General features: G+C 49.3%; 2 protein-coding genes across 3 annotated transcripts in view; one reads left to right on the top strand and one right to left on the bottom strand.

Annotated features, from left to right (window-relative positions):
* EVC2 (EvC ciliary complex subunit 2) overlaps positions 1 to 14,405 on the bottom strand; it is a 149,723-nt gene extending 135,318 nt beyond the window's left edge. The window contains exons 1-3 of the mRNA XM_063108511.1: positions 14,178 to 14,405; positions 3,929 to 3,983; positions 118 to 284 (exon numbers count right to left, since the gene is read on the bottom strand). Of these exons, the coding sequence (XP_062964581.1) occupies positions 118 to 284; positions 3,929 to 3,983; positions 14,178 to 14,405 (450 nt within the window). The remainder of the gene's footprint in view (positions 1 to 117; positions 285 to 3,928; positions 3,984 to 14,177) is intronic.
* Positions 14,406 to 17,185: 2,780 nt separating this feature from the next.
* Positions 17,186 to 26,176, top strand: part of EVC (EvC ciliary complex subunit 1) — a 65,261-nt gene continuing 56,270 nt past the window's right edge. For both annotated transcript variants that reach the window (XM_063108200.1, XM_063108197.1), the window contains exons 1-2: positions 17,186 to 17,359; positions 20,989 to 21,114. In XM_063108200.1, the coding sequence (XP_062964270.1) occupies positions 17,186 to 17,359; positions 20,989 to 21,114 (300 nt within the window). The remainder of the gene's footprint in view (positions 17,360 to 20,988; positions 21,115 to 26,176) is intronic.

Here is a 26,176-nt window from a genome sequence, read left to right as displayed (position 1 = left end):
GAAGGAATAAGCTTTTTTGAGGAACAAAAGCCTATGACCTTTTATACACAGTTGACTCAAACTTGGTTTTTTTCCAACCTCCAATATTTGTGTTAAACTATTGAATCAGTTACTTACCAGGAGGTGTGTTATAGGAGACTCTCTTTTAAATAAGGTCTTCTTAGGCCATGATGGTATAAAAGCAAATAAGGAATGAGTCCACAGCCCACTAGAGGCTGCAGAAGTTGGGAGTGGGTCAAAGACTTCTGTTTTCTGGTTGAATTTCATTCCAAGTGGTGCTTCCACTGCAAAACAGCAATGCACATGCATTATATAATGCAGAAAGACAGTAAGATGCAGTGGCGAAAGTCCGGAGGAAGACTGCAAGTTCTGTAAAAGGCACCTGGAAAATGTTTGCTAAATAAGTGAGTAAATGAATGAATGAATGAATGGCTTATCATCTCTGCCAGGAAAAGAAGACACAGTCATTGGGAAGCTATAGACTTAAGAGTGTTTCGCAGGGGAACCCTCCTACACTGTTGATGGGACTGTAAATTGCTGCAGCTATTGTGGAAAACAGTATGGAGGTTCTTCAAACAACTACAAAGAGAACTGCCATATGATCCAGCAATTCCACTACTGGGTGTATACCCAAAGGAGGGGACATCATCATGGTGAAGGGATACTTGCACTTCCAGGTTTATCAGAGCTCTATTTACAATAGCCAAGAATTGGAACGAACCTAAATGTCCATCAGTGGATGACTGGATAAGGAAAATGTGGTATATATACTCAATGGAATACTACTCAGCCATAAAAAAGAATGAGATTCTGCCATTCGCAGCAACATGGATAAACTTAGAGTAAATTATGTTAAGTGAAATAAGCCAGACACAGAGAGAGAAATATATATGTCCTCACTCATAAGTGGGAGCTAAAAAAAATAAACAAATAAAAAAAAGAAAGATACAACAATCACAATAATTTGTTGAACTTTCAAAAGGAGAGAACAGAACTGAGGTTATCAGAGGTGGCAAAGGGGAAGTAGGGGTTATGAGAAATTGGGAGAGGGTCACAAAAAAAATGATTTAATTGTGTAATGTTGAATATACTAATTATCCTGATTTGAACATTACATATTGTACACAGGTTGATATTCAACTCTGTACCCCATAGATATGTACAATCAATTATGTTTCAACTTTTAACAAAAGAATGTTTCTTAAAGTGGGGTTTCCTTATCTGGGTTGTGTACTAAAGCCTACATTCCTGGTCCCACCCGGGAATCAGAACTGCTAGGCAAGGGTGGTTCCCTGGGTGATTGATTCTTACACACATGGCGTCAGACAGCCCTGGGTCCAAATCCTGGCTCTGCCACTCACCAGCTATGAGTCCTTAGGCATAGCCCCTAACCGCTCTCTGCCTCAGTTTTCTTAACTCTAAAGTGGAAAGAGTAACTCTTACCTCATCGGGTCCTTCTGAGCACCTGCCTACTGCAGAGTAAGCTCTCAATGAATGCTGTGGACGGCTATTGGCTGGAAGGAGACTCTGTGCTCGGCCAGACGCAAATGCCCACTGAGTCTCCAATGTGAGGTGACTCCATCCAGAATTTGCTCTGTCAGTATACAGTCATGTGTCGTTTAACAACAGGGATAGATCTCAGAAATGTGTCATTAGGGTACTTAGTCATTGTGTGAACCTCATGGAGTGTACTTACATAAACCTAGATGCTCTCACCTGCTACATGCCTGGGCTGCATGGTATAGCCATCATCATGTACGTGGCTTGTCGTTGACCAAAATCTCTTATGTGTTTGCAAAGTTCATGAGCATTCTGTGTAAAGCACAGAAACATCGCTGAAAGGGTTCTGTCAGGAGCTCTCCCTGGAGCAGGAGTGGGCCCTGCTCAGAGACCGGTCAGCTGAGCAGCCCTGGACAGTCAGCTGAGTTCTCTGAGCCTCAGCTCCCCACCTGGGAATGGGGTTAAATACCAATCAGACGGGGTTATCTTATCTGAGGAGCTAATTAAACGCCATACTGTATATAAACCTATGAAATGCTTAAAGTTAGAAATTTATATTTTTGAAATGCCCTGGAGCATAAAGTTATGCTTTCCTTCAACATTTATCTTCTATATAAATACAAACTGTAGTTTGACTGACATGATTGTATTTTTCAGTCTTTCTTACCCAGTGTATAGATACCAAGGTATTTGGAAGTGCTTTTGAAACCTTCCACAGAATTTCAAAATATATGTAGAAAAAAAATAAAAACTTGGGAAAAAAGATGCAAAGCTGGGTGCCAGATGAAATTAAAGTCTTTTTTTCCTTGAATAGTATCTGTGGTTGAATTTCACAAAGTTGGAATGGAGATAAAGGTCCCTACTTCAAAACTATTCACATCGAGAAACTGAGCATCGGTGAAGTGACGGCCCTCAGCGTGGAAACAGAGGGGCCCTTCCCCAGGTCAGGTCAGCTGCCACCTCAGAGTCAGAAGTGTTCGGGGAAATCAGACGGGTGCTAGGAGAGACTAGATGCCCATCCCCAGACCCCAGTACAGACCCTCGGGCTCAGGGACAAATGCTTGCCCAGGAGACTTGCTGGACATAAATCTTAAGCCACCCCTACTCTTAAGGGCTTCATCTGCCCCATGCACACACCCTTTCATGCCCTGCAGGCTCCTCCTGGTCCTCAGCTCTAATGAAGACTCAAACAGATGCTTCCGTTCAGGGAACAACCCCCTCCTGGAGTGAGCAGGAATCCTGCTCAGTCTATATAGACAAGTGAGGCCCACCCGGACCCCAGCCCATCCCGGTCCCCAGGATGGCAGAATTAGGCACAGCATCCAGAAAACTCCACCTCCTGGTCACCGTGATAAGGTCAGGGACAGGCATGAGACCCAAGCTGAGCCCAACGGTCTTCCCTGGAATTTCTGCCACAGCTACCGGGAAAAGTCTCTTATGCTCTCCAAGTGCCAGCCTCGAGGCTCCTATAAGCTGGGACTACCAGCAGCATCTTTCCCACCACGTGGAAAGGATGCACCTGAGAAGGGTGCTCACCAGAGGAAAATGGGGACAGAGACGGAAAGAGAGAGGCAGAGCCGAGAGAATACTGCGCTCCTGGGCCCCTCGGTGACATAAGCCGATCAATTCCCTTTTGCTTAAGTTAGTGTCAGTTGCATTTCTGTCACCAGGAGTGGCAGGCTGCAAAATGGCCCCTACAGATACCCAGGTCCTAATCCCATGAACCTGTGAATGTCATCTTAGGGTAATAGGAACTTTGCAGGTGTGATTAAATTAAGGGCTTTGAGTTGGGAAAACAACCTGTATTACCCAGGTAGGCCCTAAGTGTAATCACAGCTGTCCTTGTAAGAGGGAGATAGAGAGAGATTTGACAGACAGAAGAGAAGAAGGCAATGTGACCACTGAGGCAAGATGCTACCTTGCTGGCTCTGAAGACAAAGGGGCCACCGCCTAAGGAACGCAAGCAGTGCTGCTGTAGGAGCTGGGGAGGCGAGGACACGGATTCTCTCCTGAGCCTGGGGTGGCCCTGCCTACACCTTGACTTTAGCCCAGTGAAACTGATGTGGAACTTCTGCCCTCCAGAACTGTGAGAATAGATGTGTGTTGTTTTAAGCCACTGAGTCTGTGAACGTGTTAGAGCAGCTGCAGGAAGCTGGTACACCTGCCTAACACACATTCTGCATTTTATTCAGCAGACAGGAGGACTCCCAACAGGCCCACCTTACCCTAAATTCTGCCGCAGCCAGCTGCTGGAGGACAAGGCACGCTGCCCTCATTTTTTAAGGTCAGGGAATAACCCATCTGCCCAGGGAAGGGAGATGCTGAAAGGATCAGCTGAGCATGAGAAAGGTGGAGGCGGGCAGGGCTTTTAGGCTTCTCTTCTCTTTCATGTCACAAGAAGGAAAAATCAGCCAGAAGAAAAACTTACCTGAAGTCCTAACGTGTGCGCTTTCCACATTGGGCCAAATCACACGGGGCATGTCCTACAAAAGTCAAAAGGCACCAAGTCATCAACTGAAGCACACACGCATATGTGGTTGGAAGTAACTTTCATGAATGGCTCACATGCAGACGAGGCGCACTTTTATCCAGAAGTCTGGAGTAAACTTGTCTAAGTCAGCCATCCCTGCTAGCTTTGAGAACAGGACTACCTTCCTTCCCCTTAGAGAGCATCAGCTGCGTCGTACTGCATTTCTGGGAGCTGTCTAGGACGGCAGCTGAAATTTCATACAGTCAGATGGATCTGGGTTCGAATCTCAGCCCTGCTTTTCACAAAACCTGTGACCCTGGGTAAGCCAAGAGCCTCTGAATGCCCAAAATCCTGCAAGTTTTCAGAGTGGCAGAGAAAACTCTAGGCTACTCGTCAGGACATCTGGGTTTTAGCTGGAACCATTTACTTGCTCTATGTACCCCACTAAGTCTCTCAGCCTCTCTGAGCCCCAGATCCCTCTTCTGAAAAGTGACCTCAAAGCCTTCTGCCAGCTTGCTTCGCCTCATTCAGTGATGAAAATTTGTCCACACTTCGTCAGCCAAACCCTACCACTCACCTTTGTGAAATACTGTGCTTTAGAAAGGCCCAGACTTCTCTACTGAAAAATCATGGTAATATTACTACTACTACTACGAATATGATAATAATAATAATAGCTGCCCTGCATGGAGCCGTCTCAAAGAGCCAGGCCCCATGCTGTGCACTCTAAGTGAATCATACAAGTAGTCCTCTTAATAACCCAGGGAAGTATTATTATTAAGGGGCCGTGTGTTTCAGACCCAGTCCTTCCAAGCCTCCAGGCCAGGGCAGCTCTGCTGGGAGGACATATGCCCAGCAGTGCTGGAGGCCAACTCTCCCAGCTGCGTGGAAGAGGCCCACCCACGGGGGTACAATGTGACATCATTGTGGAGGGATGCAGAAGGAATGAGGGAAAATGCGAACACAGATGTGGAGACAGGCAGAAGGCGCAAGAATGAGGGAACCAAAGCAGCTGACCCAGCCGGTCTTACACCAAACCCACCCCGCAAGTCCCAGCTTATGGAGCCAAAGTTTTGGCTTCAGCTTGGTCGTATGGATCTTATGAATGAGCAGCCTAAAGAATCCTATTTAAAAGAGTCGATTACAGTACAACCATTCCATGGAGCACTACGCAGCTATTGCATGGAATGAAGCAATGTGATCCAGCAATCCCACTTCCCGGCATATACCCCAAAGAACTGAAAGCAGGGTCTTGAAGAGATGTTTGTACACCCATGTTCACAACAGCCTTATTCACGGTAGCCAAAAGGTGGAAGCAACCCACGTGTCCACCAGTGGACGAATGGATAAACAACATGTGGTCTGTCCGTACCATGCAATATGACTCAGCCTGGAAGAGGAAGGAAATTCCAACACCTGCTACAACAGGACGAACCTTGGAGACATCCCACTAAGTGAAGTACAGAAAGACACATACTGTTTGATTCCACTTATATAAGGACCCTAAAGTAGTCAAAGTCGTAGAGACAGAAGGTAGAAAGGTGGTTGCCAGGGGTTGGGGAAGGTGAGAAAGGTGAGTTAGTGTTTCATGGGGACAGAGTTTCCATTTTACAAGATTCAAAAGAATTCTGGAGATTGGCTGCCCTGCAATGTAACTGTACTTAACATTGTTGAACTGTACACTTAAAAATGGGTAAGATGGCGAATTTTGTTATGTGTATCTTACTACAGTTAAAAATATAAATAAATCAATATATAATAAATGGAGCAACCTTACACTTACCTACAAGGAACTCTAAGACCTATCAAACGAAATCTCCAAATCACAAAATTATAAATAATATGATCCCATTTCATAAAAATATTTAGTAATATTTAATAAATTATATTTATCTATTTATACATTTCTATTTATTTATACACTCACATTTATTTATACATACATTTATATGTGTATTTATATATTCAATCTTATATTTACTTATTTTGTAATATACTTAATACTAATATTTACATAGTTAACATATAATGAAATATTTAATTATATAATGTACGATACAATATATCATAATAATATACTATTTTTTAAAGCCTAGAACACTAGAGTGAACACTGGTTCCTGACAGGAGAGGAGCGTGCGGGTGGAGGCGTGGGGAAGACATATTCGCTCCCTGCTGTCCATACTGCTTTGTTCTGACAGCGAGGAGCACATGTCCATGTGTCCTTATGACAGCTGCAAAAATGACAACCATGGAGACTGAATAATGGAAACCAGGCTTTGGGGTTCCAGCTTCCAGGCCCCTCACATCTGATGTGAATGTTGTCCCCAGAGGCCTCCTTGGACAATCGTGTGTGCCCAGGACAACTGCTAGTCCAGGAAGTGTCTTCCATAAGGTACAGAAAAGCTCCCTTCCTCAAGAGAATGTGTCCATCTGTTGTACTATCCTCACGGCGATGGAATAAGTCTTTACTGCCACCTGGCAGGAAAAAATATGATAAAAATATATGCCTGGGCTGTGCCTAGTGACTTCCTTCTGACAAGTACAATACAGAAGGGTGCAACAGGTAATTTCCCAATGGAGAAAGCTGACACACGCCACTCCAGCCAGGTGGTCAAGGTCAACAGCACAGTGATAAGTCCTGCTGACAGCGTGCACCCAGACAAACTCCGAGAGTGGGGCATCCTACAGGGTACTGTCCAGTCTTCTGCAGAACTGTCAAGGTCATCAAAAACAAGGAAAGCCTGAGAAAAGCCAAGAAAACCCAGAGAAGCCTAAGGAGACGCGATGCCTAACTAAATGTAATGTGGGATCCTGGATGGGATGCTGGAATGGAAAAGGGACATTAGGTAAAAACCAAGGATATCTGAAAAAACTGTGGACTTTAATAATAACATAAGTTCAACATTGGTCCATTAACTGTAACAGACACACCACACGAGTACATAGTTAATAACAGGGGAACCTGGAGGGGGCAGCATATGTGAACCTTCCATTTGATGGGCTCGATTTTTCTGTAAGTCTAAAACTGTTCTAAAAAATAAAATCTATTAGTTAAAAATATATATATATATCTGTGAGGTCTTTGATGTGGCCCTTGGACATGGTGCCATGGTGTACCCAACAGCACACAATGCATACATCTCTACAAGCCCTGCACCTAGAACTCTCTGTCTATTCTTTCAATCAGCATCTGTGGCATGTCAGGCACTGTGCTGGGCATCATGTGTTGAGCAAAGCAGACCTGGCCCTTGACCTCACCCAGAGACAAAGTTCTCCTTACCAGCAGACATTGCTGCTCAGGAAGAAGGGGCAGGTCTAAGGGAGCAAAAAACTCAGGCTGAGCTCTATGAGGAAGCCCTCAGGTGTCCCCAGGTGCCGAGGAACCTTGGCCATGGCTCCCAGAGAAGTCACCAGCCTGTGATCACAAGGACCATGCTGGGACCATGCTGACACTGCCTTCCAGACCCCAGCCTCACCCTCCCTGGTTATCCCTCTCTCCAAGGTGACACAGCTCCTGTCAAGGTCACCATCGCCCATTTAATGACCAGTTCTCTCTGTCATCGTACACAACTTACTATTTGATATTGTGTGTACTAGTCTTCTGTGACTGCTGTAACAAATTACCATAAATTTAGTTGTGTACGATGACAGAGAGAACTTAAAACAACACAAATTTATTCTCTGACAGTCCTAGAGGTTGGAAGTCCAACATAGGTCATTGGACTAAAATAAAGGTATTGGCAGGGCTGCATTCTTTTCTGGAGGTTCTGGGGGAGAACCTTTGCCTTTTCCAGTTTCTAGAGGCCAGCTGCATTTCTTGGCTTACGGCCCCTTCCTCCACCTTTGAAGCCAGAAACAGCAGGTTGAGTCCCTCTCACTCTGCATCTGACTTTCCTCCAACACCTCCTTCTGACCCTCTCCTCTGCCTCCCTCTTCCACTTTTAAGGACCCTTGTGATTACATTGGGACCACCTGGATAATCCAGGATAAACTCCCTATTTTAATGTCAGCTGATTAGCAACCTGAATTGCATGTACAACATTAATTCCCCTTTGTCATGTAACCTAGCACATACACAGTATCTGGGGATCAGGATGTGGGCATCTCTGGAGACCGTGGTGGGTCTTTCCTCCTTTCCTGAAACACCTCTCTCCCCTGTTCTTTGGGTCACAGTCCTGGTTTCTTCCTATCACAGCAGCCACACGTTCTCCACTTCCTTTGTTGGGTGCTTTCTTCATCCTGGCCACTAGTTGTGGGGTTGCCCCAGGGATCGGCCCTAGGCCCTGACTCTTTCCAATCAAGAATTCCTCCTGAGGTGAGCTCAGCCAGGCCCTCTATCATTAGAGGCCATCTATACACAGACCACTGCCCAGAGTAAATCTCTAGTCCATATTTCTCCCCTGAAATCCAGACTTACCCACCCAACGCTCCCAATGCTCTACAGTGCATCTCTACTTGAATGCCTGGTAGGCATGTCAGACTCAGCAAGACCAAAACAGATTCTTGATTTCCTCTCTGAGACTTCTGCATATTAGCTAGAAGTGTCTCTAATTATTCCATTTGCTCAGGCCAAAATTTTTGGTTTTGTCCTTGACTCCTTGCTTTCTCTCTGAAACTATGCCAATGCCAGCAAATCCCACCGGCTCTACCTTCAAAATATACCCAAGCTCCAACAACTTCTCAGCAGTGCACTGTTAACCACCTGGTCCAGTTCACCTCCACCGTCTGCCTGGTCTCCCACCTGCCTCCTAATAGGTTTTCTTGCTTACCCTTCTGCTGTCACCTATTCCTGCACCTGCCACGGACATGCTTTGCTCAAAGCCCATTGATGGTTCATATCTTACTCAGAACAACACAGAGTCCTGGCCAGAAAGCGCTTCCTACAGTCACGTCCTTGCCCCTCCCTGATTCCACACAGGGCTCTGCTCAGTTGTCACCTCCTCAAAGCACCTTCCCTGCCGATTCTGTCTAGATGGTTCCCACCACCACCTCTCTCAGTCCACCTGGCCCACTGTGTGTACCTCCACAGCCCTATCTACCAACTGCTCCCCATATATTAACACGACTACTTACTGTCTTTCTCCTGCTCTGAGAATTAGGTTCCTTAAGAGCAGGGACTGGTCTTGGCCTGTCTTGTCCTGTTGTTTCCCAAGCACCTAGGACAGAGCCTGGCATATCATCAGGAATGAACAGCCGCCTCAGAGGCCTGGTCCCCACTCAACCCTCACCACCTAGATTTGGGAAATGGCTGTAACTGCCTACTAGTTCACCCTCTGGAGGAGGGAGAGATACTAAGTTAACATGGAGCATTCATGTTTGGGTTTCCAAAGCACTTTCTTGTAGAGCCTAGGCATTGAGGGCAAGTGCTTTGGGATGAACAGGTCTGGGTGGCCACCCTCATCCCACCTGGAACCACCATGACCTCAATCTTCACATCTGTAAAATGGGGATAGTATATTCTCTTCATAAGGGGGTTCTAAAGGATTAAACCAGACAACATACATAAAGCATTTAGGATAGTGCCCAGCACATGGTCAAGACTCAGTACAGATAACTACTATTGTTTTCATTATTGCTATTGTTACTGCATATTACTATGTATTGCTGTATGTTACTATAACTATTATTACTAGCACTGTGATTACTGTATCATTACTATTATCACTGTCATCTCTGGGATAATACTAACAGGTAACTATAAAAATCAGGTGAGGAAAGTGAGACTCAGAGTTGGGCTGTCCATCAGCCTTAGGAGGGCAGGACTTGCACTGTATACTATATTTACACTATATTTACCATATTTACACTATGTTCACTATATCACACTATATTTACTGCTATATCCCCAGGAGCTGGCACAGAAACATCAAAGGTACTCAAATACAAGTTCAGGACTGAAATGCCCAAGTGTCCACAGCTAGTAAATGGCAGGGCTGAGACTAGAACTCATGTTTCCAGGCTCCCACCCCAGTTTTCTATTCTCCGCTACTGCCGCGCCTCCCCCTACCAAGCTCTGTTACTTCTTATTCATCCACTCTACAAGTGTGTTCTGTCATCTGCTATGTACTATTTTGAAAACAGGGATAATCACCAAACAAGACGCAAAAATGTCCTCCTCTCAAGACCCTATTTAGGAAAATTAGAAACAAAAAAATAATATACTATACATAATATACTGCAAACAAAATAGTAATACACCATAAATAGTATGTTAGAAAGTGGTAAGAGCAGTGTAGAGAAATAAAGAAGGAAAGGGGGACAGAGAGTAATGGGAGTTGCAATTTTAAATAGAGTGATGTGGAAGGTGACATAGCAGTGAATGCCTGAAGGAGGTGAGGGAGGGGACATGGGGACAGCTAGCGGAGGAGCACTGGGGCAGAGGGAAGAGCATGTGCAAAGGCCCTGAGGTGGGACATGCCTAGAGTGTTCATGGAGAAGCAAGGAGGCTGGGGTGCCTGACACAGTGAGTGACAGGAACAGATACAGGACATGGGGTCAGAGTGGTAATGGGGCGATGGAGTGACTTTTAGGTCACATGGGAAAGTTTGGTTTCTGCTCTGAGTACAAAGGGAAGCCACTGGTGGGCTACCCCATGGGGAGTGGCGTGATGTGGCTGTTTTAAATGGGACACTCCAGCTGCTCTGCTGAGAAGAGAGAAGGTAGACAAGGGTGGAAGCGGGGTGTTTGTCAGGAGGCTCCACGATGGTCCAAGAGAGAGGATGGGAACTTGGACTGAGATGGTGGTTGTAAAGAGTGAAAACTGTTGATTCTGAATATTTTTGAAAACAGAACCCATGGGATTTGCTGAACGATTGAATGTAGAGTGTAGAGAAAGAAAGGAGGCGAGGACAGTGCCAAGGCTTTGGGGCCCAACAAAAGGACAGAGGTGCCACCAGCAGCAAAGGAGGAGAGGAGCAGGATTTAGCCTCTGTGTTGCACGCACGTGTTCTGGGGTGCCTGTGAGCCCTCAGGGTGATGTCAGGTAGGCAGGAGGATCTACACTGGAGCTCAGGGGAAACCTTAGCTGGAGATCGAACTTTAGGAGCTGTTAGTGGATAGATCACCATGGGTATAAGTGTCAGTAGAGAAGAGAGCTGAGCACTGAGCTCTGGGGTGCTCCAGCCAGTAAAGGTCAAGGGGAAGCAGAGACATCCCCAAAGAAACCATCCTTCCTGACTAAGCTCTCAGAAGTATTTGAGGGTGGGTTCCCTCACCTTGGAATTCCAAGGCTGCTATTTTGAAGCTATCATAAGTATACAATGTATCACTTAATGTTATAAAGTATCTGGCTGATTTTTAATTTTGTTTTCTATAAATTCACACAACCTGGGACACACTTGATTCATTGAACTTGGCATCACAACCAACTTGAGTTACTGTTGTTTGGTATTTCAAGTAAAAGAACAACAAAATGATACTATTAGCATAATCAAGTGATGAAAATGATGACAGGACCCCATTCTGAAACACATGTTTATCTTTCAAAGGGGCAGGTGGTTTATCTCTAAGTCAGACAGGTCACCAGACAGGACTTGCTGTAACAATGATTCCACACTTGGTCTCAAGACTCCTTCACATGCTTAACAATTACTGAAGACTTCAAAAAGCTTTTATTTGTGCAGATTATATTTATCAATATTGACTGTATTTAAATTAAAAGTGAGAATTTTTTAAATGTCTACTAATTCATTTTATAAAGGAATGATCGTTTTATTGCCTTAACATAAATGGAATATTTTATGAAAAATAACTATATTTTCCAAAATAAAAAAATAGTGAGAAGAATGGCATTATTTGACACATTTGCCAATCTCATCTCTGTCTGATAATAGAAGAAGCTGGATTCACAAATCTGCTTCTACATTAAATCTGGTGCAATATCACATGTCCTGTCATGTCTGCAAAACTCCACTGGACACTTGTGAGAAAAGTAGGGTGGGAAAGGTAAGTAATGCCTCAGCATTACTATGAAAATTGCTCTAACTCTGTGGCCCTTGCAATGATTCAGTGACCCCAAAGGTTCCTAGGCCCCACTTTGAGACCCATGGGGGAATACGAGGCGTTCTCATTGAGCATCAAACAAAGAAGCGAAAGCAGGCAAAACCTGCCCCACTGGCACTCACAGCCACAAGCAAGGGAGACAGACAGGTAACCCAAACAATGCGTAAATGTTCCCACCAAGGGATATCCCCACGTCATCGGGCCACAGACCCACATGTGGAACATGCCAAACCCCTCGCACCTGAGGGCCGCATCCAGGACATTCAGTCCATCTGGGGTGTTCTCACCCCACTCTTTCCCTGTCTAAACCTGCTCATCCTTCAAGTCTCAATTGAATTACCTTCCTCTGACCTCCCAAACTAAACAACCTTCCTCCCCTAACCCCCCTGCATGGCTCCCCATCATTCTCCTCACGGCACTTAATCAACGTGCGCCATCCTGCATTGGTCTCCCCAGCCCCTGCACACAGCATGGTAGTTAGCAAAGGTGCAATAAATATATATATTGAATAAATGAATGAATGAATGACCGGAGGGAGACCTGAGTTAAGTCTTCAGATAACCACAATAGGAACAAGTGCCATCAGGAATCGCACTACACCTGCAGATGGACAAGTTGAGGTCCTGAAAGGCTGTGACCTGCCCCGGGTACCACAGAGTGGGAGTGGCCATGGCAGGGACGCCCAAGGCCCAGGTTCTTTCCTGTAGGATTGTCTGAGACAGGCCCAGAGTAATGAAGAAGGGTTGGCCCGATGGAGAGCCGGGATGGGCGTGGGCAAGGCCAGGACCCAGGCAAGGCACCAAGGGCACCTGGACACAGGTGCTCAGAGTGAGGTACCCTAGGCTCACCCTGGTCCTGGAAGGCCTCAGGCTTTTCCCAGTGGGCACTGTCCCTACCTCCTGGCAGGGACCACCCTCAAAACCACTGCTTTCTACAGAGGCAAAGGCCTGCCAGGATATTCTGGCACTGGCTTCTCAGAGGGGAGAGCAGATGTAAAGTAGATAAGGCCAGGTGAGCAGGCTGCGAACCTGAACGTGAGGGACTGGGGCAGGGCTCCCCGAACCTTGGTCTTGTCATCTGCCCACTTCACAGGGTAGGTGCAAGTGAAAAGACCATGTGAAGATGTTCTGTCATTGGACATCTTAAAGCTCAGTACATTGATACAGTATTTTTCTAGTGAGAACCTAAGAAAACACATCAAAGAAAGTGAACAGAACCCCTTTAAGAGACTGAAACATCTGTGGCACGTGCAGCCAGTGTCCTGGGGTCTGCCGGTAGAGAACTCAGCAGGACAGGGCCAAGGGGCTGAGGGAGAGCTGGGAGGACCACTGGCTGGGGCATTCCTGGGAATAGAAGCCTGGGTTTGCTGCCGGGAGCAAAGGTGGGGGAGGGGAGAGTGCAAGCAGGAAAGGGAAGTGGTGGGATGTCTACCTTGGACAGACCACCGTAGAGGTCTGGGGGGAAAATGGATGGGAGACAGCACAAATAAGGGGTTGGGGGGAGACCCAGGGGAAACAGTCACTAAGAGCCAGAGGCAAGGTGGTGGGGCCTGAACCCAGAGGAGGCAGTGAGGAGGCGAAGAGGCAGACATCAGAGCCAATTAAAAGGAAAAGGTAGGAGGACTGGTGGCCAGCTTTGGGGGGGTGGGAGGAAATCTAGGGTGGCAGTCAGGGCTCTGTGCCTTTCCAACTTCGGGACTACAGAGGGAGGGCCAGAGTGAAGTGGCAAGTGGCTAAACTCACCAGCCGTGACAGTGCAGTCACGTAAAAACCGGTCAATAATCCCACCCACCACGACAGTGCAGTCCCAACTCCTCTTCCTACACCTGCTACCCTCCCGTCCAGCGCGTGCCTGTGCAAGACGCTCTGCATACCTTAACTCACATCGACCCCCGGGGCAGACTCTGCAATGGCCCCGTTGTACAGATCAGGAAACGGAGGCACCGAAGTCAAGTGACCTCGTAGGATGCGGGGTGGGATACGACCCCGGGCCGCTGGCAAAGTAGCCACGCACCCGCTGTCTCCACCTTTCTTCAAAGGTTTCCGGCCATAGCGACATGCACCTAAGCGACAGCGACGCATCCCACTCGGATCCTGCCCTCCGGTCCGGAGTCCTTGCCCAGCACTTAGGGGCCTCCCCGCCGCCGGTGTGGACCGAGCCCCGCCGCCCGCGCCACCCAGAGCCCGGGGGCGGGCCCGCCTTACCTGCGCCGTCCTCTGGGGCCCCGCCCCGCTCCGCCCGGGAGGCGTCTCCGGGCAGGGCCGGGCTCCGGGAGCCGCGGGGGGATCCGAGGGAGGCTGCGCGCCGAGGGCGCCACGGAGGGGGCCCGGGCCTGCGGGGAGCCGGCCTCGGCCCACCAGCGCCAGGGCCGCGGCCAGGAGGCTCCCGGACAGTACCCACGTGGCGCGCCCCAGGGCGCCCGGGGCACCCATCGTCCGCCGGGACCCGCGATCCCGAAGTGGCGGGCGCGGTGGAGCCTCCGGAGCTTCCGGACCCCAGGCCCGCCCCGCCGCCGAGCATGCTCAGTGCGAGCGGCAGCGGAAAGTTTTCTGGAACAAACACCCTCATCTGGGGCTTGGCGGGAAGGACGGAGCGAGGCTGGCGGCCCGGGCGCCCGGCACCTCCCGAATCAGACCGGTCACTCCCCCGCTCCCATGGTAACAAAGGCGGCGGGCGCCCCTCCACTAGCGACGACCCGGTGGTCCTGTCTCAGCTCAGACTCACCCCCCCTAGGAAGTCTTCCCAGAAGCGCCAGGATGGATCTAGAATTCGCCCCAGCCTCACCAGCCCCCTATTAGAAAACTGAGAAACACTGGGAGAGGCAGGGCCATGGGTCGTGGAGAGCCCAGAGGGGACAGGACAGCACAGAGGGGTAGGGAGGGGGACCGCAGGGAGGGGGCAGAGAAGGAAAAGCGACTTGCTGGGTTCAGTTCCGCCCAAACGCTGGTTCAGACCTGGGTATCCGAAGCCAGGCAGCAGCTGAGCAAGCTCTCTCTGAACTTTCTACGGGAGGCAGGAGGAGGGGGGGATGAGACCCTAAGAGGGGGCCTGGGGGACAGTTGCTCTGCTTCTGAATGCTTCCTCATCCCCTTCGGACCTTGTTGATAGCTCACATCTGTTCACTGGGGAGAGGGCCTCTCTCCTGCCAGCCTTTCTGCAGGGCAGCCTGTCAGGCTGTCTGCAGCCTCAGCCAGGAAGCCCATCTCTCCGTTCCTCCAAAGACAGGCCTTCCCTGACCTGACATGGACAAGGTGATGGAGTTTAAGAATCTGAGAATTTATCAGCCAAGCCTCCCACATCAGGTATGCCGCCTTGGGGGTATCTGGCAGCGTTCCAGGAGTGACAAGGCCAAAGGCAAAATGCCAGCATCTTACTGGATCATCAATGTTATTTGATGGTGAGTAATCTAAAGGATGATTTTAATATTCAAGCAACTTTTTAAAAAAGTAAAACACAAAGAACATTACATTTTTAAAACTAAAGCCTGAGCAACCAAAGAAATACCCAGCATAAAACAAGAACTTCAGATTATTTCCTGTTGCTTTGCCCCCCATGGATTTGTCACCCCACTTCCCCTGGGTGATGGAGCCACGAAGGATTACTCAAAGCCCATCTCTTCTGAGCAGTGAGAAGCCCTGGAACCCTCAAGCGAGAGGCAACCCTTCCTCGGGAAATTAACCCCAAATTGGGGTTCTCTTCCTGCACTTATTTTCCAGACCAGGAAGTTACAGGAAGAGACCATAGGTGGGGTTATCGTTAAACAGTATAGGCTGGTCACTTTCAGTGAAACCAGTCAGATGACATTCCATTAGACAACTAAGTGACCCACCAACAAAAGCTGGATCTAGCAAACATTCCTTCTCCCCCAGCAATTTTCCAGAATCTTTACACATCAATCAGTAACTAGTCTGTCTTTGAGCCAGCAACCTTGTGTGTTACAAATCTTTATCTTACACCAGAGACTTTATAGCCTGAGGAAAATTTCCAGTCCTCTGCAAGGTCAATATTTGAAACTGCAAGGCTTTGGAAAACCAGGCCCTGTGAAGCACATTTGCTTTAAGAATCCTCTACAATTTCCCCTGTAGACCTTCCCAGGAGCCTTGGAGATGCTTCTAAGGAAACATTTTAAGAAGCTCCACATAGCAGAGCACGGGGTCCCCAGAGTCTGATGTGACTATATTCTGTCTTCAAAGGAGTGACCTCTGCTCTCTAGCTGTCAGTTTCTTCATCTATAGAAAGGAAATTTAGATAGTAGTTCCCATCTTGCCCACCTAGAAGGGTTGATGAGGACATGATGGAAGAAACTAGAAACTTGAGCTGGATATCCAGGTTGAAAACACAAAAGCCCTTCTCTGTTGAAGCACATCCCCTGGTACCCCTGCCCTTGCCCTTGTAGGGAATTAAGCTCCTAAGGGAAGGAGTGTGTGTGTGTGTGTGTGTGTGTGTGTGTGTGTGTGTGTACCCACGCGTTCACTACTGCACCCCAGCACCCAGGACAAGGGCTAGCATCTAGTAGCTGCTCAGTAAATAGCTGCTGGAAGAAAGAACACGGTGATGAACTCATCTAACTGTTTATCTCCCCACACCCCCGAGATCCTCAGTGCCCGAGCCTTGTCTGATTCTTCGTCGGCCCCAACCCCCACTCCCACCCTCACCCACACCCACACCCAAATCGGGTTCTGCACACACCGCTGAGTGGATGAGTAAGGACGTAGTGTCCCGGCCTAGAGGAGACTGGTGTCAATCCAGTCATTGGTCACTTGGAGGCTCTGCCATGAGCTGCTTCATCAGGATGGGTGGATCACAGTACCCTTCTCAGGCTTGCTGAGCAAGTCAATGAGACCACCAGGCTAAATGCCGAGCATATCGTAGGCGCCCAGTGAACCTAAAGGAGCAAAGCGCTCCGGGGTGGGCGAGGGGCGGGTCTGCCCTGGCAGCCGAGGCGGGGTGTCAAGCGCGGGCACGGGCAGGGCGGCGCGCCTCTGCGGGGCATGCTCAGTGCACCGCCGGCGCTGGGGGCGGGGGCGGCCCAAAGTTTGGGGCGGCGGGTCCAGGCTCCTCCCCGCGGCTGGGCCCGAGCAGGGCGGGGGACAGGAGCAGCCGCACGGGGCCTGCCCAGGCCGGGAAGTCGGGCTCGGAGTCCCGCGTCGCCGCCCTGGCGGGGACCTCGCGGCGGCCGGGATGCGTCCGGCCGGCGGCCTGAGCGCCCCCGATGGCCCGCGGCGCGGCGGCCTGCGCGAGCGACACGCGCCTGCTGCTGGGCCGGGACGCGCTGCGGCCGGCGCCCGCGCTGCTGGCCCCCGCCGTGCTGCTGGGCGCCGCGCTCGGCCTGGGCCTCGGCCTCTGGCTCGGCTGCCGCGAGGGCCGCCCGCGCCCGCGCCGCCAGGTAGGTGGGCTGAGCCGGCGGCCGCGGGCCTCGGATTCCCCGGCTGCTCCAGGAGGCCGTGATGTCCGAGGCAGGCGGCGGCGTGACAAGGGCGCCGGCCTGGGGTCCCGCGGCAGTGCCTTGTCCGTCCTGCGCTGCTCTGCGATCCCAGCTGCCAAACCACTCCGGGCCTCAGTCTCCTCGTCCGTAGCACCGAGGGTTTGGACCCGACGCGGGCGGAGAGGCCCAGCTCAGAGCGCCGGACGGCGGGAGGCCTGGGGATTCCCACCCCGGAGGCCGTTCCTGCTTCTGCTTCCTTCCCTGAGGGGTGGATCCTGGCTCCCGGGAGTCCCAGCTGTCCCCTCGGCGTTCGTTCATTCCTTCCTTCATTCCCACGGTAAAAGCTTGCTGCGCACCTTCTACTGCCAGTCACTGGCCTGGGGCCTTAGATGCCACATTCATGAGCAGGACAGAGCCGGCCCTTGCCCGCTTGAAGCTCATAGCCCCAAGCAGAAGACAGACACACATTAAAAGTAAACATTTGGTTCTAACACAGCGTGGTGAGTTCTGTGGTGGAGGGGCAGTCGTGCTGGCATTTATTGAGTACCGACTGTCCCTGCACTGAGCTAGACCCTTTGCCTGATTTGTCCCGCGGGATACCCACAAACAGCTTTGAGTCCATTCTATTAATGTCCCTATTCACAGATGAGGAAACTGAGGCACAGGGAGGTTAAGTCACCTGCCAAAATGACAGATGTGTCTACCCCCAAAGCCACCGTATTCTGTGTGGATGAGGGTCAGGGCTGGCTGCCTGAAGGAGGTTGATGGCTGCCGCATATGGCACTTGTCCTAATGAAATTGCATATTCATGGAAATGTCTGGCATAAGACAGCATTCAGATCACCATCTTAGGTCCTTGCAGCTTTGGCCTCTTTGAGAGATAAAGTCTGGCAGGAACAGAGATAAGGTGCTGTGGTCTGTTCCCGATTCCTGGTCCCTTCGAGGAGATGAGTCTAGCAGATGTAGGAGACGAGTCTAGCAGATGTAAGCATCTGGGCTCTTGCCCTGCAGGCGACTCCCTGGGAGTGCTGTGCTGCAGAGGGCTGATAGGGGCTGAGTCTAAAATAGTGCAAGATGCTTGTAGGTAAGTTTGGGATGGTCAGATCCCACTGGTGATTAAGAGACACTACAAGGGTATTCTAAAAGTTCATGGAAAGATAGAACTGAAAGGTACTGTGAGTCTTTCCATGAACTTTTTGAAGTACCCTGTTAAGAGACGCTGGCTTCCTGCGTGAGAACGGGAGGGGAAGGAACATGGGGAGACTTTGCAGGGTGCCAGGCCCCTGCGGAGTGTTTACGGGCATTTGATTCTTAATTGTCACCCCAAGCCTGGGAGGTGGGGGAACTGTTATTATCCCCACTTTACCATGAGGTGGTTCAGGCTCTGTAAGGTTGTTAATTGCCCAGGGTCACATGATGAATAAGCACGGGTCTGGACTCCAACCCCCATCTGTCTGAACTCCAAAGCCAGAGCTCCAATCACCTGCTGCATGGCTGGTGGCCCACTTGGTAGCTGAGTCAGCCGAGTGATGCTCACGGGGTTAACCAAGCTGTCTCGGCTCGCACAGCTGGTCAGTTGAGGGTGGTGGTGGCTCAGACCTGGCTGTTCGCCTGGAGGGGGCTCTGACAAAGGCAGGGCTGATGGGTTTTTCTTATGGTTTCCTGTGATCTTTGCAACAACCTCCTTTCTAATGGGACACCTTTCCTCCTGTCTCCTCCTTCCTGTCTCTGTTTCTAAAATGCACGTCTGACAATACGATTTGCCTGATTAAAAACCTCCAGGGACATCTGGTTGCCCACAAAAGATAATGTACAATTCCTACCATGGTGTATAAGGTAGCTTACCTTCCCCAGAGCTCCCAGCCCAACATGCGGGTGCCTGGGCACCCACCCCGCCCTGCCCTCCAGCCATGTGAGACATCGTGCTGTTCCCAGATGCCTCTGTGCTTCTGCACAGCTGTTCTCTCTGCCTTCACCTCTGGTCCTGCTCAGCCTGCAGGACCCAGAGAGATCGCCTGGGGATGCCTTCCTGACCCTCCAGACTAGATTGGCACCTCCTCCTTCTGCTTCTGGGCACACTCTTTGTCCTCTGGCCCAAGTCGTGATTTTATCTTACACCAATTTGCTTTTGTTGTGTTTGTTTTATTTTATTATTTTTATTCATTTCATCATTAAAACTTTTTTATTTGTATCAAAATTATCCATGCATATAATTTAAAGTGTTAGAGTACAAGCAGCCACACCCGCACCTGTTTTCCACTTCTCGTAAGCCACCGTGTTCAATCCTTTCAGCTGGTTGTTTTGGTAATTTACTTCCCATTTATAAGTAACTTGCCTGCATTAAGGCTGCTTGAGTTTTTTGGCTATAGGCAGTAGCTGTTGACTTTCCACCCTGGGGAGAATGAGGACTTAGGTCTCTTTCTCCCCTCTTCCATAAGTAGGCCCACCCCTCCCAATACCACCACCCCCTCTATGTAGTTATAGGGTACTTTGGGTTAAATCAACATTCAGTGTTTCCATTATGACAATTCTGTAAACATTTTTTGCTGTAAGTCAAGGGTCAGTTATGATTATGAATACCTTCCTGTCTTGTACCACATTTTGTTTTCCCTGAAATTAGTAGTTACTCAGTATCTTTTCATTTGCTTAGATTCTGTGCACTCATCATTCATTTAATGCAGACCTGTCCCCCGCTGATGAGCATATCCTTTGAGACATTTGAATACATTCGATGTTTGATCCATTTTATCTTCTTGAGAAAAATATCACTCCCAGAAACGTTCTGATATGCTCCAGTTTGAAGCTAGTTGCTCTCTTAGACCGCAGCACTCCAAAGTGTGGGCCAGACCAGCAGCATCAACACTGAGGGGTGCTTGACAGAAACACAGATTCTTGGACCCCAACCCAGACTCACTCAATGAGAATCTCTGGGGGTGGGGCCCAGCAAGCTGTGGCTAACAAGCCTCCCAGCAATTTATGATTGATAATTTATGATTTACCTGTTCTGAAAGTTTGAGAAACATCTGCTCTGGGCTTTCCCTGTCACCATGGAGACCTCTGGGGCCATGATGCTGGACTTTCTCATCTCTTTCCTGAGTTGGAGCCTGTTGCAGGAATCCCCTGCACTCACCTGTCTTTGGTGAATCCTTGCATGGCTGAGAACATCTTCCAGTAGCTTTCTGAGAAAGGGAGGGTCGCAGCTCTTTTGAGAACTTCTGTGTCTGAAAATACCTATATTCTTCTGTCTTTATATTTAATTTCATTAAATTAGTTAGGTATAGAATTCCAGGTTGGTTGGAAATCATTTTCCCCCAGAGTTTTTAAAGCATTTGCCTCCAAAGTCCTGAGGGTGCACTGAGATTGGGCATCATGGGGTTCTGGGGGGACTTCTCAGAAAGGTGAGCTGGACAGTCTTGAAGGACATATGGTGACTCTAGCTGGGTGTGGGTGGCAGGCAGTGCACCCAGAGGGCTGGGCCTGCACAGAAGTGACTACTGGGTGGAGGAGTGGATTGGCTAAAGTCACAGGGGGGACTGAGCTGATTGACTTTAATGACATGCTTCTACCCACCACCCCTCTTTGGGTTTTAGAAAGACGACTCTCAAAGCCTCCTCAAGAACTTGGAGTCTAGCATACAGACCCCCTCGGAAACAGGCTCCCCATTGGCAAGGAGGAAGAGAGAAGGGCAGACGTCAAAGGATGCGGGGGCCCTGGAGGTAAGCTCTGTGCTTGGGTTTGGGTGTCAGATGTCCCACCTGGCTTCCCAGGTGTCACGCACGTAAGCCTCTGACAGATGGATTTTTCCAGTAGGCTTCTTTTCTGAGGTATAGTCTACATACGATAATATGCACAGATTTTAAGTTTACAATGTGGTGAGTTTTGACATATGTGAACACCCGTGGAACCAAAACCCCATTGAGAATGTTTTTATCATCCCAGAAATTCTCTGGTGCCTCTTTCTGGTCAGTGCCCCCACCCCCACATATACACCCCCTTCCAACCATAGGCTGGATTTGTTGTTCTAGTACTTCATATAACTGCAAGCACGTGCTTTTTCGTGCTGCACTCCCTCAACAGAATGCTTTTGAGGTTTACCCATTTGATCGTGTGTGTCAATAACTCGTCCTTCTCATGGCTTGGTAGCAGTCCATTGCATGCACCTGTCACGGTCTGTCCATTGCTCACCATTTGATGCATGTTTGGCTGTCGGACTGGGTTGTTTTCTGGGTTTGGCTGTTATGAATAAGGCTGCTGTGAAGGATTGTGTACAAATCTGCTTGCTTTCATTTCATTTTATTTATTTTAAATAAAAATCTAGGGGTGGTAGTGCGGTGCCTCTGGCAGAGATGTTCAAAGGTGGATACTCCCTGTTCCTTCCCGACTGGTGCCCTCTGTCCCACCTGAGCCTGTCCAGGGAGCACTGCTTCCCGGGTGAACCCCATGGAGAGAGCACAATATATCTAGCTACTTTCTGGTCCCCAAGAAAGTACTGCAGAGTTAGTCATTCAGCCTCACTTGCCCAGCGGCAGGCAGGTAAGTAGGTAGGTAGATAGATAGATAGATAGATAGATGATAGATAGATAGATAGAGCTACTGATATAGATATATAGATATCCTGGGAAGAGGGAAAGGTTGAACTGACTTTTTTTTAGCATCTGCTGGGTGCCAGGCAGTTTTACATACAGCATCTGTGAGTAATACAAGCACTCCTGTGAGTTCTCTCATGCAGTTCTCTCAGCAGCCCCATGAGGCGGATCTTATTTATATTCCCATTTTCCAAATGAGAAAACTGAGGCTCAGGGAGATGGGTTGCCCAGCTGGGGAGTGGCTGAGCTGAGCTCTGTGCTGGCTCTGTCTGGCTTCTGCCCAGGGGCACTGCTGCCCTCACCCATGGCCTCTGCCACTTTCTGTCATGTCCCGTCATACTCCCCCATGTTCTGCAGCTCAGTTTGCTGTGGGAGAAAGCAGGCAGGGTGTCTTAAAATGAATTTCACCAAAGGTTTAAAATCCACAGGGGTAGGCTTCTAGTTACACTGAAAAACCAGTCTTCAAAAGCCACCACTGCCCGCACTTCCCAAAGACCCCGGCAGCAGAGCTCTCCTGGCCTACGTGGGTGGGACCCTGTGGAAGCAGAGTTGCCCTCCCCAGGGCTGGCACCCACCAGTGTCATGAGAGGTGAGAGCCAGCTCCCGCTGCTAGGCCAGGAAGGAGCAGGGCTTGCAGGAGGTGAGCCTGCACTTGCACGTGGATGCTGTGTGTCTCTAGCTCCAGCTCCCTGTCCCTGTTTCTATGTGTCTGTCTCTCCACATGTGTCTGCGTGTGTGTGGATCTGCATATCTCTCTGTGGAGCCTGTGGGCCATCTGTCTACATGCACATCTCTGGGGTCTCAGTGTGCGTGTCTCTGCATGACAGCGTGTGTGAGTCTGAGGGTGTGTGGTGTCTCCCTGTCTCTTTGTTTTCCCCTTTCCAGCATCTCTCTCTCTCCCCCACTCTGCCCCCCTCTCTCTATACCATTAAAATTCTGCTCACAGAAATGAAAACGTGTCCACACAAAGACTTGTGTACAAATGTTCATAGCAACGTTATTCACAACAGCCAAACTGTGGAAACAACCCAAATGTGCATTGACTGACAAACAAATAAATGTGGTCTATCCATACAGTGGAATATTATTTGGCCATAAAAAGGCATAAAGTACTGATACGTGCTGCAGCATGGGTGAACCTTGAAAATGTTATGCTAAGTGAAAGAAGCCAGTCACTTAGAGATGTCCAGAACAGGGAAATTTATATAGACAGAAAGTAGACTAGAGGTTGTCAGGGGCTGGGGCAGGGAAATGGGGGGATGGGGTGATAGACAAACGGTACAGGGTTTCTCTTCGACGCGATGAAAATGTTCTAAAATTGTGGCAATGGTTGCGCATATCTGTGAATATACTGAAAACCATTGAATTGTACACTTTGCATGAGTGAATTGTACGGTGTGTAAATTATATCTCAATGAAACTGTTTAAAAAAAATACAAAAAACAACCCTGCTCCCACATAGGGTGGCTTTGGATGGGATGAAAACAACACTGGCTTTGGGATCCAGAATCCAGAATCCTGGAACTCACTGCCAGCTCTGCCACGTGTTTGCTGTGTGATGTTAAGCAAGAAATATAACCTGTCTGAGCCTCAGGTTTCTCACCTTTAAAATGACAGTAATGATGGTGGCTCCCCAGGGTTACCCAGGGCTGAGTTGACTCCTGTGAACAATCCTGCCCTCGAATAGGAGCTCAGTCAATGCTTGCGGGGCACCCAAGGTTAACTCATTCTTTTCTGCCTAGTAGTGTTTTGCCTGTTAACTGTTTAGCTGCACCTACCAGATGCGCATTATCAAGCTAATCATTGCCAAGAGTTCAGTTAAAGATCTGCCTGTTCCAGTGACTGGCTTGCCAGAATTCCCACCTTCTGCAGGCCAACCTCCTCAATGTATGTGGCCAGGACTGTTTTTAGCCAGATGAGGCAAGCTCTGACTCTGTTGTCCTCTAGTGCACAGAAAAACAAGGTGTGTGGCTTATGCCACTCCTTGGATGAACTCTGCTTAATGAATAGCTCATATCAGCCAAAAACAAACAGAAAATTCCAGAAGGCTCCGAGGCCTGCTACTCCACTCCTTCAGTCTCTCCATCCTGTTCCTTTGCTTTGGAGGGAGGGGGAGGTAGATCCTTTATGCATGCAGTATGTGTTTGCTGAAAAGAACATCTTCATATCGGTGAGTGAAATGGTTTTTCTTTCCTACAATTATGCTTTAGCCAGTTTTCTGAATAATTATGTTGCTTCAGCTCAAGGAGTTTTGCCTTGTACACTTGCACTCCAACCAGTTTTCTGGATAATTGTGTTGCTTCGGCTGAGGAGACTGTCAGAGTTTGGAGGACATCTAAACTTAATAAGGAGAGCTTTCTAAAGCTGGGAACAGTGCATCCTGTTCAGGTAGCGGAAGACTGCTCACCCCTTGATTCCATGTGCCGAGTGCTCGGGGCTCCCTGCTGCGATTGCAGCTGCAGCTGGACGGGGTGGAAGAGACGCCCTGGCTCCCAAGTGCCCGGGACTGCTCCCACAGGCCTCAGGTGGACGCTGCACCAGCATCCTTTTCTTCTAATTGTGGTGTTCAGACCAAGTGCAAGTTTTGTTTCATGTCTCCTCTGTTAAAGATGAACTCCAGGGAGGCAGGGCCGTGCTTCCGCTCAGTGACATCTCCTCCTTTCTGTTCTTTTCACCTCATTTGTGAGCAGTTTAAAGGGCCCTTTCTGCTTTTGTGTCTTTCCCTGGAGCAAAGGTGTCTCCTCTGGAAAATTGGCCAGGGCCGGCATCCTGGGCCTGCAGCCTGCACCTTCACAGGGACCGTGCTCAGCAGGGCCACCCCAGGCTCCTGGACTCTGCCGTCCCCAGCCTAAAATTCTTAATCATTTTTCATAAGAACCACATTTGCATTTTGCACTGGGCCCCACAAATTATGAAGCTAGTCCTGAATTCAGCCTTATTCACAAAAAAAATCTTCAAGCAGAGAGAGGCTGGATGCTGTGGTTGAGAGCAGACCGTGCTGTGCACTCCCAGATCAGAGGGAGCCGGGGAGGGCTTTAAGATGAGTAGCGATGGGAATTGTGTGTTTAAGAGATCATTTGAGTCCCACATGGAGAATGAATTGGAAGGTGTTAACCTCTGAGCCTTAGTTTGCCCTTCCATAAAATGGGCATGATAGTAATAGTCTGACCTCCCCACGCTGGCTACAGTGTGATAGTTCAATGAGCACATATGCACAAAGGGGCGAGCACATAGTAGGCCTTCAGTCCATGGATGGGGAGCCAGCTGGGGGCTCTGGCAGCCCTTCAGAGTAAACATGGTGGTGGTTTACACCGAGGCTGTGGATTTGAGAGATATCTAGGTTTTGTGGTTGACTTGACGTGGAGAGTTGGAGTGTGGGAGTGACGAGGTGCCGCTGCATCTGACGCGGCTTCCCGGGCACAGTGTAGCCAAGCCCAGGGCCTTCTCTTCTGAACTCCTGCTTCCCTTAAAACGTCATGGCTCTTCCTCTCGTCCTTATTTGTATCATGCTGAAGGAGCCAGATAAAGAGGGTGGACCTGGGGCTGGCAAATCTGAGTTCAGATCCCAGTTCTGGCATTTGTTAGCTGTGTGACCTTGGGCACATGGCTTAGCCTCTCTGTGTCTCGTTTTCCCCATCTGGGAAGTGAGACGGTCTCCTCTGTGGCGGGACGCCCGGAAGCTGAGGGAGGCGGCTCACGCTGGTGCTCTTCCCGCATTCACGTCGTCCAAGCCTGTCCACGTGAGTGATGAGACAGAAGTGACGAGAACCCGGCCCCCAACACGTAGCTTCCCTCCCACCCTGCTCTCAAGCATGTCGCAGTGAAGCCCTCTTGAGACAGAAACAAGCCACATTGCTGGCTCAGTCAGGGGCTGTTTCAACACCCCAAATTATGAGCAAGCGATAAATCCTCTACGTTCACCGTGACAGGGCGTCTTATTGCAAGGTGAACTCAGCAACTGGAAGTCAATTGTGTGTTGTGGAGCTCTTTCTTCAAGATGTAGTTGAGAAGCATTTAAGATACGGATTCCACTTCCATCGGTCAGCCTGTTCGGAATTGTTCAGCAGGGGTTTCTCGTGGTCGGGGTGCCAGGCTCCTGGCCTGCCTGTCTGCTCGTCTCTTTCACTTGCTGGTTGTTTCCAAAGTCTTTATGTAGCACTGACTTTGCAGAGTGCAGGAGGAGTAGGGCGAC

This window comes from Cynocephalus volans, chromosome 9 (genome assembly GCF_027409185.1).
Source record: "Cynocephalus volans isolate mCynVol1 chromosome 9, mCynVol1.pri, whole genome shotgun sequence".
Lineage (NCBI taxonomy): Eukaryota > Metazoa > Chordata > Mammalia > Dermoptera > Cynocephalidae > Cynocephalus > Cynocephalus volans.
Note: the sequence above shows the minus strand (reverse complement) of the source record. Positions and strands in the feature narration are given on the sequence as shown.